At 43.4% G+C, this 16,111-nt stretch overlaps 1 protein-coding gene across 1 annotated transcript in view; it reads right to left on the reverse strand.

Moving 5' to 3' along the window:
- Window positions 1-16,111, reverse strand: part of pcdh11 (protocadherin 11) — a 220,553-nt gene that overhangs the window by 103,443 nt on the left and 100,999 nt on the right. Inside the window, exon 5 of the mRNA XM_061787939.1 lies at window positions 1,947-1,982. Within this exon, the coding sequence (XP_061643923.1) occupies window positions 1,947-1,982 (36 nt within the window). The remainder of the gene's footprint in view (window positions 1-1,946; window positions 1,983-16,111) is intronic.

A 16,111-nucleotide genomic window follows, 5' to 3' on the forward strand; every position in this document is an offset into this window, starting at 1 on the left:
CAAGTCCGCCTCACATGTTCTGAAGAGCAGGGTTCAAATCCAGGCCCTGCCTGTATGGAGTTTGCATGTTCTCCCTGGGTACTCCGGATTCCTCCCACATCCCAAAAACATGCATGGTAGGTTGATTGAAGACTCTAAATTGCCCGTACGTATGAATGTGAGTGCGAATGGTTGTTTGTTTATATGTGCCCTGCGATCGGCTGGCGACCAGTTCAGGGTGTGCCCCGTCTCTCACCCGAAGATAGCTGGGATAGGCTCCAGCACGCCCATGACCCTTGTGAGGATAAAGCGGTACAGAAAATGGATGGATGGATGAGTTAAATAATCTGGCAAAGAAACAATAATAATCTTGTTGGATTTATTTTACCCAACATTATAAAAAATAGACACAAAAGGAATGAAGACGCTGGTTTCTTTTTCTCATGAGGAGGGCGTATGGGAGATTGTTCAGATCACAGCCTCTCAACACGCTCTAACCAATCTCTCCCGTCGCTCCTGCATTTATTTGAAAATAGGAGGGTTTTTCCCAGACATAATGTTCTAAACAATAAGACACAACACAAAACATTGGACCAACACCTGTCACGTCCCCGACCACATTCGCGAGAGGCTTTGCGTGTCTCCACGAGCCTCCGTGTGCACGGTGGGTGTGTGCAAATGACTGACAGACAATTCAGTCACGCCTCCTGTCATTGAACTATCTCATTGGCTCTTCTTGTCTCACTATGACAAGTTTTGAAATAATAATTAAAATTAAATTAGAGGCATTAGATGGGGCCACAGAGGGATGATTTTTCAAAAGATAATTTTAATAACATTGTACTGTCAGGTGGCGGCACGGTGGACGACTGGTTAGAGCGTTAGCCTCACAGTTCTGAGGTGCGGGGTTCAATCCCCGTCCCCGCCTGTGTGGAGTTTGCATGTTCTCCCCGTGCCTGCGTGGGTTTTCTCCGGGCACTGCGGTTTCCTCCCACATCCCAAAAACATGCATTAATTGGAGACTCTAAATTGCCCGTAGGCATGACTGTGAGTGCGAATGGTTGTTAGTTTCTATGTGCCCTGCGAACTGGCAACCAGTTCAGGGTGTACCACGCCTCCTGCCCGATGACAGCTGGGATAGGCTCCAGCACGCCCGCGACCCTAGTGAGGAGAAGCGGCTCAGAAAATTGATGGATGGATGTACTGTCAGGTTATAGAGAGTTTTAACATTGTGACAAAAAGTGTTTTATTTTTTTAAACTGCAAACTCTCGTATTGCATGTATGTGTGTGTGTGTGTGTGTGTGAGTGTTTTAAAGAAAAAAATAAAATTGGAATTACACTAACAAAAGGATTTGGTTATCAAGTTCAAATTGGATCACAATGATAAGGGGAAACGTGGCAACTCCCAAAGTTTGGTGAAATGTGATGCAAGGAGGATGCTGGGAGAGGGCAGTAAAATAACTGCAATTTCACAAGAAAATCTTGTATGAAGATGATGAAAATGTCAACATTGAAAGACGTTGTTGACCCAGGGACAGAACCATTGAATCCGCTGCCACAACTTCCTTGTTCACTTGCCAATATCATGTTTTTCAGTCATTTTCCATTTCCCGTCAGGGTGCACAAACTTTGCCGTTCCACAACTTTGAAAAACATTTATTATATCATTGAAAAGTCAGCAAGTGAAAAAATGTTTGGAACATCATATTTTCTGTGTGACAAATTTTCCATAGTTAAATGGTTCTTTCAAAATAGCAAAAGTGAAAGTCTGTTTTGGGGTGTTTTAATTGCATTACGGCTTGATTGTTGCATTTCAAGTTAATGTGAAGATTGATAGAAGCTGTAAAGCCTCTAATATTAGGTTCTACACCACATTTCACGATATACAATATCATGCTTTAGCCATGCTCATAGGGGGCACACGCAAGGACGAGCACAGCAAGGAGCATATGAGTGCATGACTTACATTCACAGACGTTATCTTCCCAAGTTGACAGGCCTCCTGCAAGAACAGAAGAAGAGTCGCTTTAGATCAGCGTCTCACTGTGTCTGACAGAGAATTTACAATTTAAATTAATATCCAGAGCCAACAAAGGAACCTGTGTCGGGAACTTTTCAGCCTCCATAAAGCCACCTAGTTTAACAATTGACAACCTCATAGATTTAAGGAGGCGTCTTTGTTTTTAGTTGAAATTGAGGTTTAGGATATATATCGATTTCCCATTCTGGGTGCAAAGCACATTTTGTGAGCCTTGAAAGCTACCTCGCTGAGTACTCACTGGAATGCAATGTAAGGGAGGGAGGGCAAAACCCAACGTCCTGACACAAGCCATACATCTGACACTTTGATAAAGATGTTTTCTCTACATGTCAAGGCAGAAAGTGAGCACAATATCAAACGAAGCATCAAAAATGAACAATACACACAGACAAGCTTCTAAATTGGGAACAAAAGACACCCACTGGCTTGCAGAAAAAAAGAAAACATCTCCCTGTGGACTGAGATAACTCACAGAGAGATAAGTATTTAATTTTTAATCACCATTTTTGCTGTCTTTGTACTGTGTATAATAATCTGAGCACATGACTTGATTTGTAAAGAAAATAGAACTCGAGTGAGGAAGAGCCACTTAAACAACAAGACCAGGACTGATGGGGTGGAAAGGTAAAACAATGATGAGGAAATAAGTTTACGTCAAGCTATTGTCCTGTCCATTATTGTTCACCAAGGGATGCTTGCTCTGACTTAGCAATGGAAAAAAAATCATTTTCAATCTATCTAACTATCTATAAATCACATTGCAATTTGTATTTTTGGTGACCAAACTCCTAATGGTTGTCTCTAATGAAATTGTTATCGTCAAATTCACTGCTTCAGATGTATGCATGTATGCATGCTGTTGTATTGAACACCTTTATGCATGACAGGAATATGTTATCATCAGCAAAGGAGTTGTTAAGTCCAGCTTTTACCACTTGAGGCAGCTGTCCACAGTCAAACCATTCTTCCCAAGGCAGCATGGGTGCAGATTGTACTGGAGACATTCCCCACAAAGACCCCCACCACAGATTCATAAGGACCACACCCCTGCCACATTGAGGTGTTGGCTCAATGTAAAAAATACATAAAAATCAATCAATTTCATAGATATTTGTAACATTATTTCTACTTATCTATACAGTAAGTCTCGTGGCATGTACTTGAGACGAGCTGAATTGAAATTCCTTCAAAAATATCTGTCGAAATAGTTCCATCTTTTTTTCTTTTTTTTTTACACCACATTTCTTTACAGTGTGAGGAGTTCAGCCGGGTCATAAGGATGAGGTAGCCGTGCACTGCCTGTTGTAGTGTTCAGAAATATAAAGAAAGAAAAAAAACAATCACGGTTTTGTTTTGTTTTTTTTCTTTAAAAAAAAACAATGTAAGTAGGCAATCATATCCTATGCCTGTTGCCTTTGGATGAGATGAGGCAGATCATCGTTTTGTAATGTTGCGTAGCTTGTCTTATAATAATATATAATAATAAATATTAAGTAGCAAAACAATAAAATATTGAGAATCTACAGTGACAGAAATCATCAACACCATTTACACTTACCTGAAATAGGGTAAATGTAAAATTGAAAAAAAATCCTAATAATACTACCGGTATTTCTGTTACTTAAAATGTGAATTTCATGTACAGTTTACATAATTATGATTTATTTGTGTAACTGCAAATTATTTATTTATACTGCAGTTAATACACAAATGTTAAAATGAAACATATTTAGCAATTGGCATGAGGTCTTTGGGGGCGATTGTCATTCCACACAAATAACAGCTCCATCATATATCCATCATAAGTGTTGATCAGGCAGGCATTTTGCAACAATTCATTATTGTTTCGCCATGATTTAAAATGAGAAATCTCCAAATGATGGTACAGAATGCCGCTGCACGTCTCTTAACTGGTACATTGTAAATTTGAGCACATTTCCCCCATTTTAGCCTCACTGCACTGGCTACCATTGCACTTCAGGATTCATTTTAATATTCTTTTATTTGCTTTTAAAATCACTAAAGGCTCTCCTTCCGCCGTACGTTTCCGAGCTACTTCCCCCATACGAGCCGAATCGCTCTCTCAGGTCACCTGGCTCGCTACTTCTGACTGTGCCTAAAACTAGCTGAAGCTCAGAGGAGAGCGAACCTTTACTGTTGCTGCTCCAAAACTATGGAACAAACTGCCTCGGAACATTTATCATTATTTAGCCATCCATCCATCCATTCTCAACACCGCTTGTTTTGGTTAGGGTTGCAGGGTGCTTGGAGACCATCCCAGCTGACTTCGGGCGAAAGGCGGACGACACCCTGAACTGGTTGCCAGTCAGTCGCGGGGCACATATAGACACGGGCAACCATTCGCACTCACATTCATACCGTCGCTGAGTGGGAACTGAACAGACGTTGCACCAAATTCAGGCAAGTGTACCACCACAACATCAGTGACATCATTATTTATTTATTTGTTTGTTTTTTATGTATTGTTACCTTTATTCCTATTGATTTTATTTCTTCTTTTATGACCGACGTGTGTCTTTTAATTTTATTTAGTTGCCCACCTTTGTGTTTTATGTCAACCTCTTGGCTTAGAGTCTAATGTTTGTATCGCTTTGTACAGCAATTTGGTGTACTGTGCCTGGTTTTTAAGTGCTTAGAAGAAAAATTTGATTGAATTGGATCTCTCTAAAACCTCTAAATACACAGTTCATGAAAGCAGTACCGTATATTAAATTTCTCTTTGAATTAATGTTCAAAAGAATGTCTTGGCTCAGCCATATGACAACAAATAAAGACATCATATCGCTTGCATATTGTTACAAGGATTGCAAATGCATATATTACCTGAAGGAAGGTTTTTCCATGTCAAATCAATCTATTGATTTTATATTCTTATTTTCGTGCCCCTTCAACCCTGCATCTTGCGCTTTGAAAGGAGGCGTTTTCACTCTAGGAAAGACTAGACTGATCAGGATAAAACAATGTTGAGAATAATAGGTAATCGCTCAATTATGGGTTGATTTGACCTGCTCTCTAGTGAGGCAAGAAGACCAAAACCATAGAGCTATAAGATTCCCCCTCCCACAGCCACTAGAAACTCATACTTTATGCTCACTTTGTAAGCCAATGTAACATTTTATTTTACATCCTTGTAAGGCAATAACATTTATGTAGACTACGTACATAGCTGATTTGCATTCTCAAGACATGTAGTTTCCGTCTAAATCTATGTTCTAACCCTGTGGCCTGTGTCTCGTTCTGTACTCATCATGTTTTGAAATGCACTGCACAATCACATGACTTGATGAGCATAATTAAAGTTATGCATGTCATAGCAATGGTGTATGGGTTTGCATTTGCATTTCTGAGCTTGCTAACGTTTGTCAGGTACTTTTTTTGACAAGTGGCTCATTTGCATCCACCGACTGGTCATTTTAATTCAAGAATTTATTTAAGGCAATAGGCAGTTGTTTCTTCTCTGAGCAATGTTTTATTCAACATCTCGTGACACACGCTCGTTTGAGACCTCGCCATCCAATTAAATATATGAATATGTACACAAGGGAGCTGTGAAGGTGACCTCAACATTCAAAATATTAGTTGGAAGTATAAAAGTACTGTATATGTATTACGTAATAAGTTTTATTGCTCAACACCGGGGGTGACTTGTACCCTTTATTCTTTTGTACTGGGTACTGACCTTCTATGTGTGCATGCCTTTGAGACAAACAGTTTCAAAGTTGGATATAGTTCGGCTTCCAATAAGTGCTTTTGTTGGGGAAGCACATCAAAGTAGAGTGGATGTCTTCGGCTGCAAAGCCACTCCAGCTTTGATCACTCCAGGCACTCTGATCATTAAAATATTTTATAAATAATTGATTAAACCACCAGACCTCATTGTGCTCTGCTTCTGTAGCTCAATTTTTTTCAGTTATGGATAAGGTGAAGCAGGCAAGGCTGAGGTTATCCTACTATCATTAACTGTATATTTAAATATTTAACACGCATACACTCACCGAACATTCCATTACGTAGTAGAACCTGTAATGAGATCCAGTAGAGGAGCTGCATACATATTTTTGCCTTCTAAAAGATAATATGACTACAATCACTTGATAAAGTTCTGTACCTCGGGAACACATTATGGCAAAGCTTTTTAGTTGCATGTGGAGCCTACACATGCAGTATTGTACACTATCCAAGACCAAAACTCACCGAGCCAAGACAATAACTAGACTTTTGGGAGTCGAGACCGTGACAAGACTAAGACCATATTTTATTTTTTAAAATTACACCTATAAGGCAACATCAGAATAGCCCAGTATTTTGTTCTTAGCCTTTCTTGGGTGTTTTAAGATGAGTGCTTTGGTTATTTTCCTGTTGAAGGACACCAAGCTTTCGGGACACGGAGCACCACATTTCACTCCAAAATACCTTGATAATCTTGAGATTTCATTATACCCGCACAGGTTTTCAAGGGACCCTGCGCCGAAGCAGCCCCAGCACAACAAACAGTAGATGATGTAAATATAGTAGATGATCACATTCTCATCGACGCTTTGTGGCTTCCATTGTACAAAGTACATTTTGGCATATTCCAGTCTCGTTGACAAGTTATTAAAGTGACCATTTAGAGTTTTTCTTGCTTTAACCGAAGGGTAACAACAGTTACACCTACATCTGTATAAAATCCCTTGTCCGCTTAGTGTGTGTGTGTTGAAAGTTCTAAACATTGAAATAAAACAATCTATGCAGGAATCTCCCTTTGCAAAAGAAAATTGAGGATTTAGATGTGATAACTTGAAGCCCTAGTAAAGACCTGACAAGCCCTCCTCCTGGAGTTCCAAAAGTCAAACACTAATGGGTCACGCATGCTCTCAGCCTCCCACAAAACAGTTTATTTCATAGTGTAAATACCTTTGAAGGTGTCGAACAGCACAAGAAAGCATATTTAGCCAAACTCGTTGGAACTGCCACAGCATGCCCTTTAATATTTCACTTTTGTTCTAATTCTGCTTCCTTTGCGGGATTGCTGTGGAGTGCTACTGTTATGTTTAACTGGTCCCACTACAATCTGTCAAAAGTCAAGCGGGACTGACGGCAGAGCCTCTGGCTACAGGCACAAAGGTTTCGAAGAGGGATAAGCACATGTAGAGAGTCGTTATTCCTGGTTGAGTACAATATTTGGACATGAATAACATCACTGTCAGTTGCAATGTGACATAAATGGAAGCTTAATGCCCTCATGGTATGAATCCATATTAAAGGATATTCAATTAAGCAGAATTTTATGGTACTTTATAATGCTATTCATCCAAAACATGTAATTAACAAAACCGATGAAAAATATTACACTACAGTGGTACCTTGACTTACGAGTGCTCTAATAAGTGCTCCACAAATGTGACTAAATGGGTTTAAAATCATATTAATCTAAAACACTCCCAACTTTGTACTCTCACGCATAGAATCATTGTTTAAACTTTGGTTGTGGCAGATGGGTTGCTTATTGTTCAACACAACATTTCGTACTGTTTGATTTCAAATCATCAAAAGCTTTCAAAATCTTGCAGAGGACCTGTCGAACTGAGAATAGTGACACAGACACCAAGGCATATTTTGGGAATATTTCTAGAGAGTTTGCAAGATATCAAAACAGACATTTTATCTTCTGTTAAACAAAGGCACGTCCACAAGTTCTGGCGCTTGCAGTTCCTCTCAACGCCAGTGGGTTGAGCCTCACGCGCATCGGTGTGTGACCGGTGGTCTTCTGCGTTGTGTCGGTTTGAAGAATGGTGTGACACCGGGACCTTTTTGGAGACGATCTCCTTTTATTCTGACAGAATAAACAACAGTAGAACCTCTGTATAAATTTGACTGTCCACTCGATCTTCTCTCCCACAGGAAGATTGTACAAAAACTATGCGGTAAAATCCTTATACGTAATAAACCACAAATTCAAAAAAACATACCTGACAGAATAAACAACAGCAGAACCTCCGTATAAATTTGACTGTCCACTCGAGCTCCTACACAATGAAAATACAGATGACGACATCGGCAACCCGGAAGTCTGTTCGGCTTGTCACAGCTTTAAGCCAGCGGTCTTCAATTGTTAAAAATACTATTTTTAAATGTAACTCCGCTGACATGTACCCATTATGTGACAGGAAAAGACAACACTAATATTGAGACTAAAGATGCATAATAAACCAAGAGAAACATTAGGATGGTTCAGGATTACCAACTGAATGAAATATGGTCACCCACCTCTCCCACAGGAAGATTGTACAAAAGGGCAGGGTCGGGGCCGCAGAAGACATTTATAGTGGGAGCACAGAAGAAGAAATTACAGGAGGAGGAGCACCGATCTACATACACACAGTTTACACTGGATCAGGAGGCATTTTCTTGTCAGGCAGTAACAGATTTTGTTTAATTATATATAAACTTTATTAAACACACAGATTGACCCGGTTACAGGTGCATATTAACCACATAGTCTGCTTGAAGGGCATGTCCCTCCAATCTTTTGGTCGGGGAAGGAGTCTTTTGAAGAGAGGAATCAAGATTTGATGGGAAGCTGCTAATTAGGTTAAGGTCCACTTGACGTACACCAGGCATTGTCCTAGTCGCCGTCTCACAGCAGGGCAGCGTGGAGGCGTGGGGTTCTCAAGTGGTTGCGAGTCTCTGTGGCGCCTCGATTTGCGGAGCGCATGTCCGCTACAAATACAACACTGTTGTTTTATGTGACTTGGCTCGTCCCAATCGATGGACCTGGGGGGCACCATCTAGGGCCGTCAGTGCGCCATTAAAGCCAGCACCGCTGGTGCTACTGGTGGTAGTGCTCCATATTCCCCCAAAAATTGTGTGAGGGACAACAAACCTCATGTGCGACTTTGAATCGGACAACTATTTTTGAATGACATCTATATTACCATACAAATGCAGCTCACTATAGTGGCAGTTTTAGGGTATTGGGTGAAATGGACTGGACTGGTCGTAACAAGGTCGAACACTAGATTTCACTCCTAGGAAACACTGCTCAAGTCCCAGCCACAGGCAAGAGCACTTTAAAGCATGTCCGGAAAGCCATGTTTGTTGGGTGGTACAATTTTTGGTTCCTAAGGCAAGATGCTGCCCTTTAGGGAGCTTTAAATATAGCCCTATATTCCGAATATAATAAGTTAGAAGCCCAAACCAAATGAAAATGCTCCATTTCAACACCTCAGTCAGAACAAAAAGGCCGAATACAAATGGAATTTCATTCTGTTTCACAGGGGTGTAATTTTCCTTTTGTCAAACCCATCAGAAGTCAATTTTTGTCATGTAAACCATGAATCAGAATGGTGCCAGGCTGCGCTGTTGGATACTTTGTCTGTCTGCAGGTTCCAATCAGAGCTCGTATGTGACAGAGATCTTGTTTTTAACTACTTGGAACTTGTTCTTATGAAGTGGTTGTTTGAATAAAAGTGTAAATCCCAACCACTGTGCTAAATAGACGACGGACTTCCATCTTGATAAAGGACGTGACTTTTACGTCAATGTGTGCATGTCACATGGCTGTTCCGCTTAAAAGCAGCGCACATGTATACACCCAATTGGAATAGATCATGTCAAATGTAAACAGGTGACCAGTTATCTTCAGTCGGAATTATTCAATCGGAATGACAAAAGCGTCGGCATGTAAACCCGGCTATTGTGTTCAATATGAAGATCATTTACTTTTACATTAAAAGGCCACTTAGGTGTTGTTAAAATGTTTTCAACACAAGCTGTGGCTACATTTATAGTATGTTGTGGAAAGTTGAATAAGTGCAAGTTTAAAATGAGAGCTAATTAACTTCTGAATTATACACACAGTCACAAAGTCACAAAGGGAAAACTTGGACAGGAATGCCATCTGCTCAATTTTGTGCGGGCTGAAACGTCTCAGCCAAGAAACAGCAAGCACTGTTCAAATGAACAGTTTTTTTCCCTTTTGTGATGAACGCAGCTCACCTTTATCACCTCAGCGTGATAAAACCGTTGCAAACAAAACACCTCATCGTAGCAGGTCTAACAAAGTCTTCATTATACTTAATTGTAGACTTAGAATCCCTATTTGGCTCTGTATCGGTGTTTAGCTGCACAAAGTGTATTGATGTACTCGTTGGCATTCAACAAAAGGAAACCCTCTAAGCAAACCACACCAACTGATCAACAGTAAATCCTGTATACTACCTACGTGCAAGTTTTAAACCTATTTATTAGTCAGAACTAACAGTCAGGACAGACTAGTTGCTATTAATTTGTCCACACACACTGCCTCTCTACCCTCTCGACACCCTGCTCCTCCGCCCTGCCTGCCCCCCAACATTTTAATAAATTACACACACTCATCCCCTTTCTTTGAATCCACTACACACACCTATCTCTGGAGGGCAGTGGGTTTTGGCTGGGTAAGTGGGTGGGTGGGGATGGTGGGGTTGGCTGCGGGGGCAGCAGTACCCGGCAGCCCTGCCAATTCACTTGCATGTGTCTGCAGACACACACCCCTGGGACTTATTCAATGGGTGTGGGGCCACTCACTCATTGCGACAAATAACTATGTGAATTTCTTGGTTATCCCGTCACTTCCACTCTGGTCCTATAGATATTTATAATTTACATAGCCAATCCCACCACACTTCAATTGTACAGCCGGATCCCCGACCCCTGTCCTGCATGCTTCCCCTTCTGTCCCTGTACTGTCCAGTCCTGTCCTATCTTGTCCTGTCCTTCCCTCACAGGGTGTAGCATGACTGCCTCACTTGATTCTAATGTTTTGAACTAAGTATACAATAATTTCCTTTCCTCATATTGTTTACAGCTAGTGGTGTCTTTTGTTGACTTCTTTTCCTATACTATTTTGTTAACTTTTCACTCTTTCTCCTTTTTGTTGTTTCTGTCACTGCCCTTTAAAAAGTTTTTGTTCGACTGAACGAATGTAATTCTCAATAAATATCCATCAGAATGCAGCTTGAAAAGTCCACTGTGACACAGTAAAACTGTTCCGTCATAAAAGGGATACAGATCCTCCTTTCTGCTTGACCGAACAGCTGAACAGGACAAAAAAAAAAAAAAAAGAAAAAAAGAAAAACGTGTCTTGCCCAGGAACTCAATGACAACATGCACTCAGGCAGGGATAGGAACGAGTGACCATCCGGTTTCAGGGCATACACTTACCCTCCGGTGGAGCATAAACAATGTGATTAAATACAGTATGAGCTGGTGATAACCACGGGTGGCTTAAATATGTCCACGCACCTCATGAATCTACCACCACCATCCACGATTCTTCATGCATGTGCCCCCTCCTCCCCGACCATAGTTGCATGCTGGCCAGTGGGATGATATAAAAAATAAATAATAATGATGATATTAATATTTATAGGTTCACTTAATTGCTTTCTACAATGGTTCAGAGAGTTCAATGTCCGCTCTTCACATGTTCATGAATGCAATGTATGATCGAAGGCACAGTGGCCGCCTGGTTAGCACATCTGCCTCACAGTTCTGAGGAGTTCTGACGTTCAAATCCGGCCTCGCCTTAGTGGAGTTTGCATGTTCTCCCCGTGCCTGCGTGGGTTTTCTCCGGGTACTGCGGTTTCCTCCCACATCCCAAAAACATTAGTGGCAGGTTAATTGAAGACTCTAAATTGCCCGTAGGTGTGAATGTGAGTGCGAATGGTTGTTTGTTTATATGTGCCCTGTGATTGGTGGGCGACCAATTCAGAGTGTATCTCGCCTTTTGCACAAAGATAGCTGGGATAAGCTCCAGCATGACCCTAGTGAGGATAAGCGGTATGGAAAATGGATGGATGTGTGATCCACCTCACTTGTCCCCGGAGGTCGCGTATTTGTCTGCAGGCACCTCGATCAAATTCACCAAAATCACGTTAGACCGTGCGGTCTCCCTAATACATGTTTGGGCGTGGTCCCAGCAGGCGTAAATTTAGACTGACTACTGCTAATCCAGCTCTCGCTGGGCGAAACTATACGAGGAGGCGGGGTAGACCCGATTTTAGTAATTTTGTGGACTGGGCCCCCAGGGCATTTAACATGGGACGTCTACGCTGGTGTGAGGACCATAGCTTACATCAATCCTGTCCAATCGAAGTGGGATTTTAAAAGCGGTTCAAATAGTCTTGCATGGTGTCATCTCTATATGCGGAAAAGGACTCAGCGATCTGTGCATGAATGGAACATAGAACGTTTGCAGTATATCTCTATTACATACAGAATGGCCCCTCCTTGAGCTGTCACCTTGTCGTGGTGGAGGGGTTTGTGTGTCCCAGTGATTTTAGGAGGTAAGTTGTCTGGGGCTTTATGCCCCTGGCAGGGTCAGCCATGACAAATAGGTCCTAGGTAAGGGACCAGACAAAGCACGTCTCAAAGACCCCTAATGATGACGACAAACAATGGACTTCGTTTTCCCTTGCCCGGACGCGGGTCACCGGGGCCCCGCACTGGAGCCAGGCCTGGTGGTGGGGCTCGAAGGCGAGCGCCCGGTGGCCGGAACTGCACCCATGGGCACACTACCGAAAGGGTAACGTGGGTCCCCCTTCCCATGGGCTCACTACCTGTGGGAGGGGCCATAGGGGTCGGGTGCAGTGTGAGCTGGGCGGTGGCCGAAGGCGGGGACCTTGGCGATCCGATCCCTGGGTACAGAAGCTGGCTCTAGGGACGTGGAATGTCACCTCTCTGGCAGGGAAGGAGCCCGAGCTGGTGTGTGAAGTCGAGAAGTTCCAACTAGATATAGTCGGACTCGCCTCCACACACAGCTTGGGCTCTGGTACCAGTGCTCTCGAGAGGGGTTGGACTCTTTTCCACTCTGGAGTTGCCCACGGTGAGAGGCGCCGAGCAGGTGTGGGTATACTTATTGCTCCCCGGCTTGGCGCCTGTACGTTGGGGTTCACCGTGTTGGACGAGAGGGTAGCCTCCCTCCGCCTTCGGGTGGGGGGACGGGTCCTGACTGTTGTTTGTGCCTATGCACCAAACAGCAGTTCAGAGTGCCCACCCTTTTTTGAGTCCTTGGAGGGGTTGCTGGATAGCGCTCCCGCTGGTGAATCCATCGTCCTGCTGGGGGACTTCAATGCTCACGTGGGCAATGACAGTGAGACCTGGAAGGGCGTGATTGGGAGGACCGGCCCCCCCCGTTCAGAACCCGAGCGGTGTTCTGTTATTGGACTTCTGTGCTCGTCACGGATTGTCCATAACGAACACCATGTTCAAGCATAAGGGTGTCCACACGTGCACTTGGCACCAGGACACCATAGGTCGCTGTTCGGTGATCGACTTTGTGGTCGTGTCATCAGACACTCGAGTGAAGAAAGGGGCGGAGCTGTCAACTGATCAGCACCTGGTGGTGAGTTGGCTCCGATGTGACCACCGCTTCCAAGATGGCGCCTACCAGTGTGGTCGCCTTGGTTACGCACGCTCTAGTATTGTTTTTGTTTTTGTGTTTTTCGTTCGTCTTTGGAGACCTTACACGACTCACTTACACAAGGGGAGACTTGCTAACCATCAAGGAGGCTACTCCGGGCTTTCTTTCACCAACTTTCGCAAATCCGCTCAGTTTTTTCCCTGTGTTACTCACCTGAGCGGCGTCGGCGGTTTTCGGTGCATGGAGGCGGAGGCGACGCCACAGAGGGAAGCGAGCTGGCATCCAGGTGAAACGCCGCGAGAGAGGATACAGATTGCCGTTCCCATCGATCCACCTTGCGAATGTACGCTCCCTACCCAACAAAATGGACGAGCTTCATCTTCTGATAAAGACCAGTAAAGACTTCGAACGTTCCGCCGCCATGTGCTTTACGGAGACTTGACTTTTTTGCTGTACCCGACGGCGCCGTCATGCTTCCGCGTTTTCATGTTCACCGAGCAGACCGCATCACGGAGTTATCAGGGAAAACAAAAGGCGGCGGGATATGCTTCTATATCAACAAAAAATGGTGTACGGACGTCACGGAGCTCAGCACACACTGCAGCCCGCATTTGGAGTCGCTGTTTTTGAACTGTAAGCCATTCTACTCGCCGCGTGAGTTCACATCATTCATCCTCGCTGGAGCGTACATCCCGCCTCAACCTAACACGAACGGCGCACTGCTAATTGAAACGAAATTGGAAAAAAACACCCGGACTCACCCCTCATTATTCTCGGGGACTTTAACAAAGCCAAACTCAACCACGAACTCCCTAAATATAAGCAGCACATCGACTGTCCTACCAGGGAAACTAACATTTTAGACCACTGCTATACTATGCTAAAAAACGCATACCGTGCTCTACCTCGTGCAGCCCTGGGCTCGTCTGATCACTGCTTAATTCACTTCATACCGACGTACAGGCAACAACTTAAATGCGCGAAGCCTACATTAAAAACAGTGAAAAAGTGGACCAATGAAGCAAAGATGGAACTTCAGAGCTGTTTAGACTGCACAGACTGGAGTCTTTGAAAATTCAGCTGGCAGCCTGGATGAATATACGGACACTGTCACATCCTGCGGCACGGTGGACGACTGGTTAGAGCGTCAGCCTCACAGTTCTTAGCATTAACATGCATTAATTGCACTCTAAAATTGAGACTCTAAAATTGTAGGTGTGACTGTGAGTGCGAATGGTTGTTTGTTTGTATGTGCCCTGCGATTGGCTGGCAACCAGTTCAGGGTGTACCCCGCCTCCTGCCCGATGACAGCTGGGATAGGCTCCAGCTCGCCCGCGACCCTAGTGAGAAGAAGCGGCTCAGAAAATGGATGGATGGATGTCACATCCTATATCAGTTTCTGTGAAGATGTGTGTGTACCAACAAATCATTTCGCACTTTCAACAACAACAAGCCGTGGTTCACTGCCAAACTTAAGCAGCTTCGCCAAGCTAAGGTGGACGCAGATCAGAGCGGGGACAGGGCCGTGTATAATCGCGCGAGAAACCTGCTGACTAAAGAAATTAACATTGCAAAGAGGAACTATGCAGCAAAGTTGGAAAAACAGTTTAGCACTAACGACTCTAAATCAGTCTGGCATGCATTCCAATCGCTGACTAATTACAAGCGACGATCCCCCCCAAGCTGAGAACAATAGCACACTAGCCAACGACTTGAATACCTTCTACTGCGTTTTTTCAAAAGGACACTTTCACACCCCACACCCATCTGGCCGCACCCACGACCACAATCACACCTCTGACTTCTGCGTTTACCATCCACGTACAGGATGTGAGACGCATCTTCCATGTTCTCCCCGTGCCTGCGTGGGTTTTCTCCGGGCACTCCGGTTTCCTCCCACATCCCAAAAACATGCAGGTGTGAATGCGTGCACGAATGGTTGTTTGTTTGTTTGTCGAATGGTTGTTGTCGCTGGTTGCCAGCGATTGGCTGGCAACCAGTTGAGGGTGTACCCCGCCTCTCGCCCGAAGATAGCTGGGATAGGCTCCAGCACGCCTGCGACCCTTGTAAGGATGAAGCGGTACAGATAATGGATGGATGGATGGATAAAAGACTTATTTGAAAGAAAGCATAGATTTAAAAGTACCATATTGAGGGTCATAGATGTTTTCCATCTTTTTTCAAAGTAATGTGGTTTGTGGTGTTGTGGCAGAGTCACATATATCGCAACATATATTGGAGTGGTAATAAAATACTGTGGCAGAGTCACACCACAAAGAGATATTACTGCATGTTATACATTTTTATTTCAATGAACAAGAATACCAACGTGACACATTTTGACCGATTTAAAACGCTGCATGCCCTTCCACTGACACACCAATGTGTCTTCTCAGGGAAGATATTAAAAGAATATGATAAGACACATAGCTGCAAAGTTATAATTAGTATTCATTTAATACCTTATGTCAGGAGATTACATGTGCAGTGCATGGCATCCAAAGCACACTTTAATCACAGGGGATGTAATTGATTAAGTATATGAGACCGGCTAGCAGATGATGAGCATAAGGGTCTAAATCCATGTTAAATCAACCCAGCCACTTCCTAAACAACCAGGGATTATTAGCCAAAAATTACCAACAGCTGTATTTGCTCATTTCTAACATCATTCATTTAACAT

The sequence above is a fragment of the Phyllopteryx taeniolatus genome, chromosome 10 (genome assembly GCF_024500385.1).
Source record: "Phyllopteryx taeniolatus isolate TA_2022b chromosome 10, UOR_Ptae_1.2, whole genome shotgun sequence".
In the NCBI taxonomy this organism is placed as follows: Eukaryota; Metazoa; Chordata; class Actinopteri; order Syngnathiformes; family Syngnathidae; genus Phyllopteryx; species Phyllopteryx taeniolatus.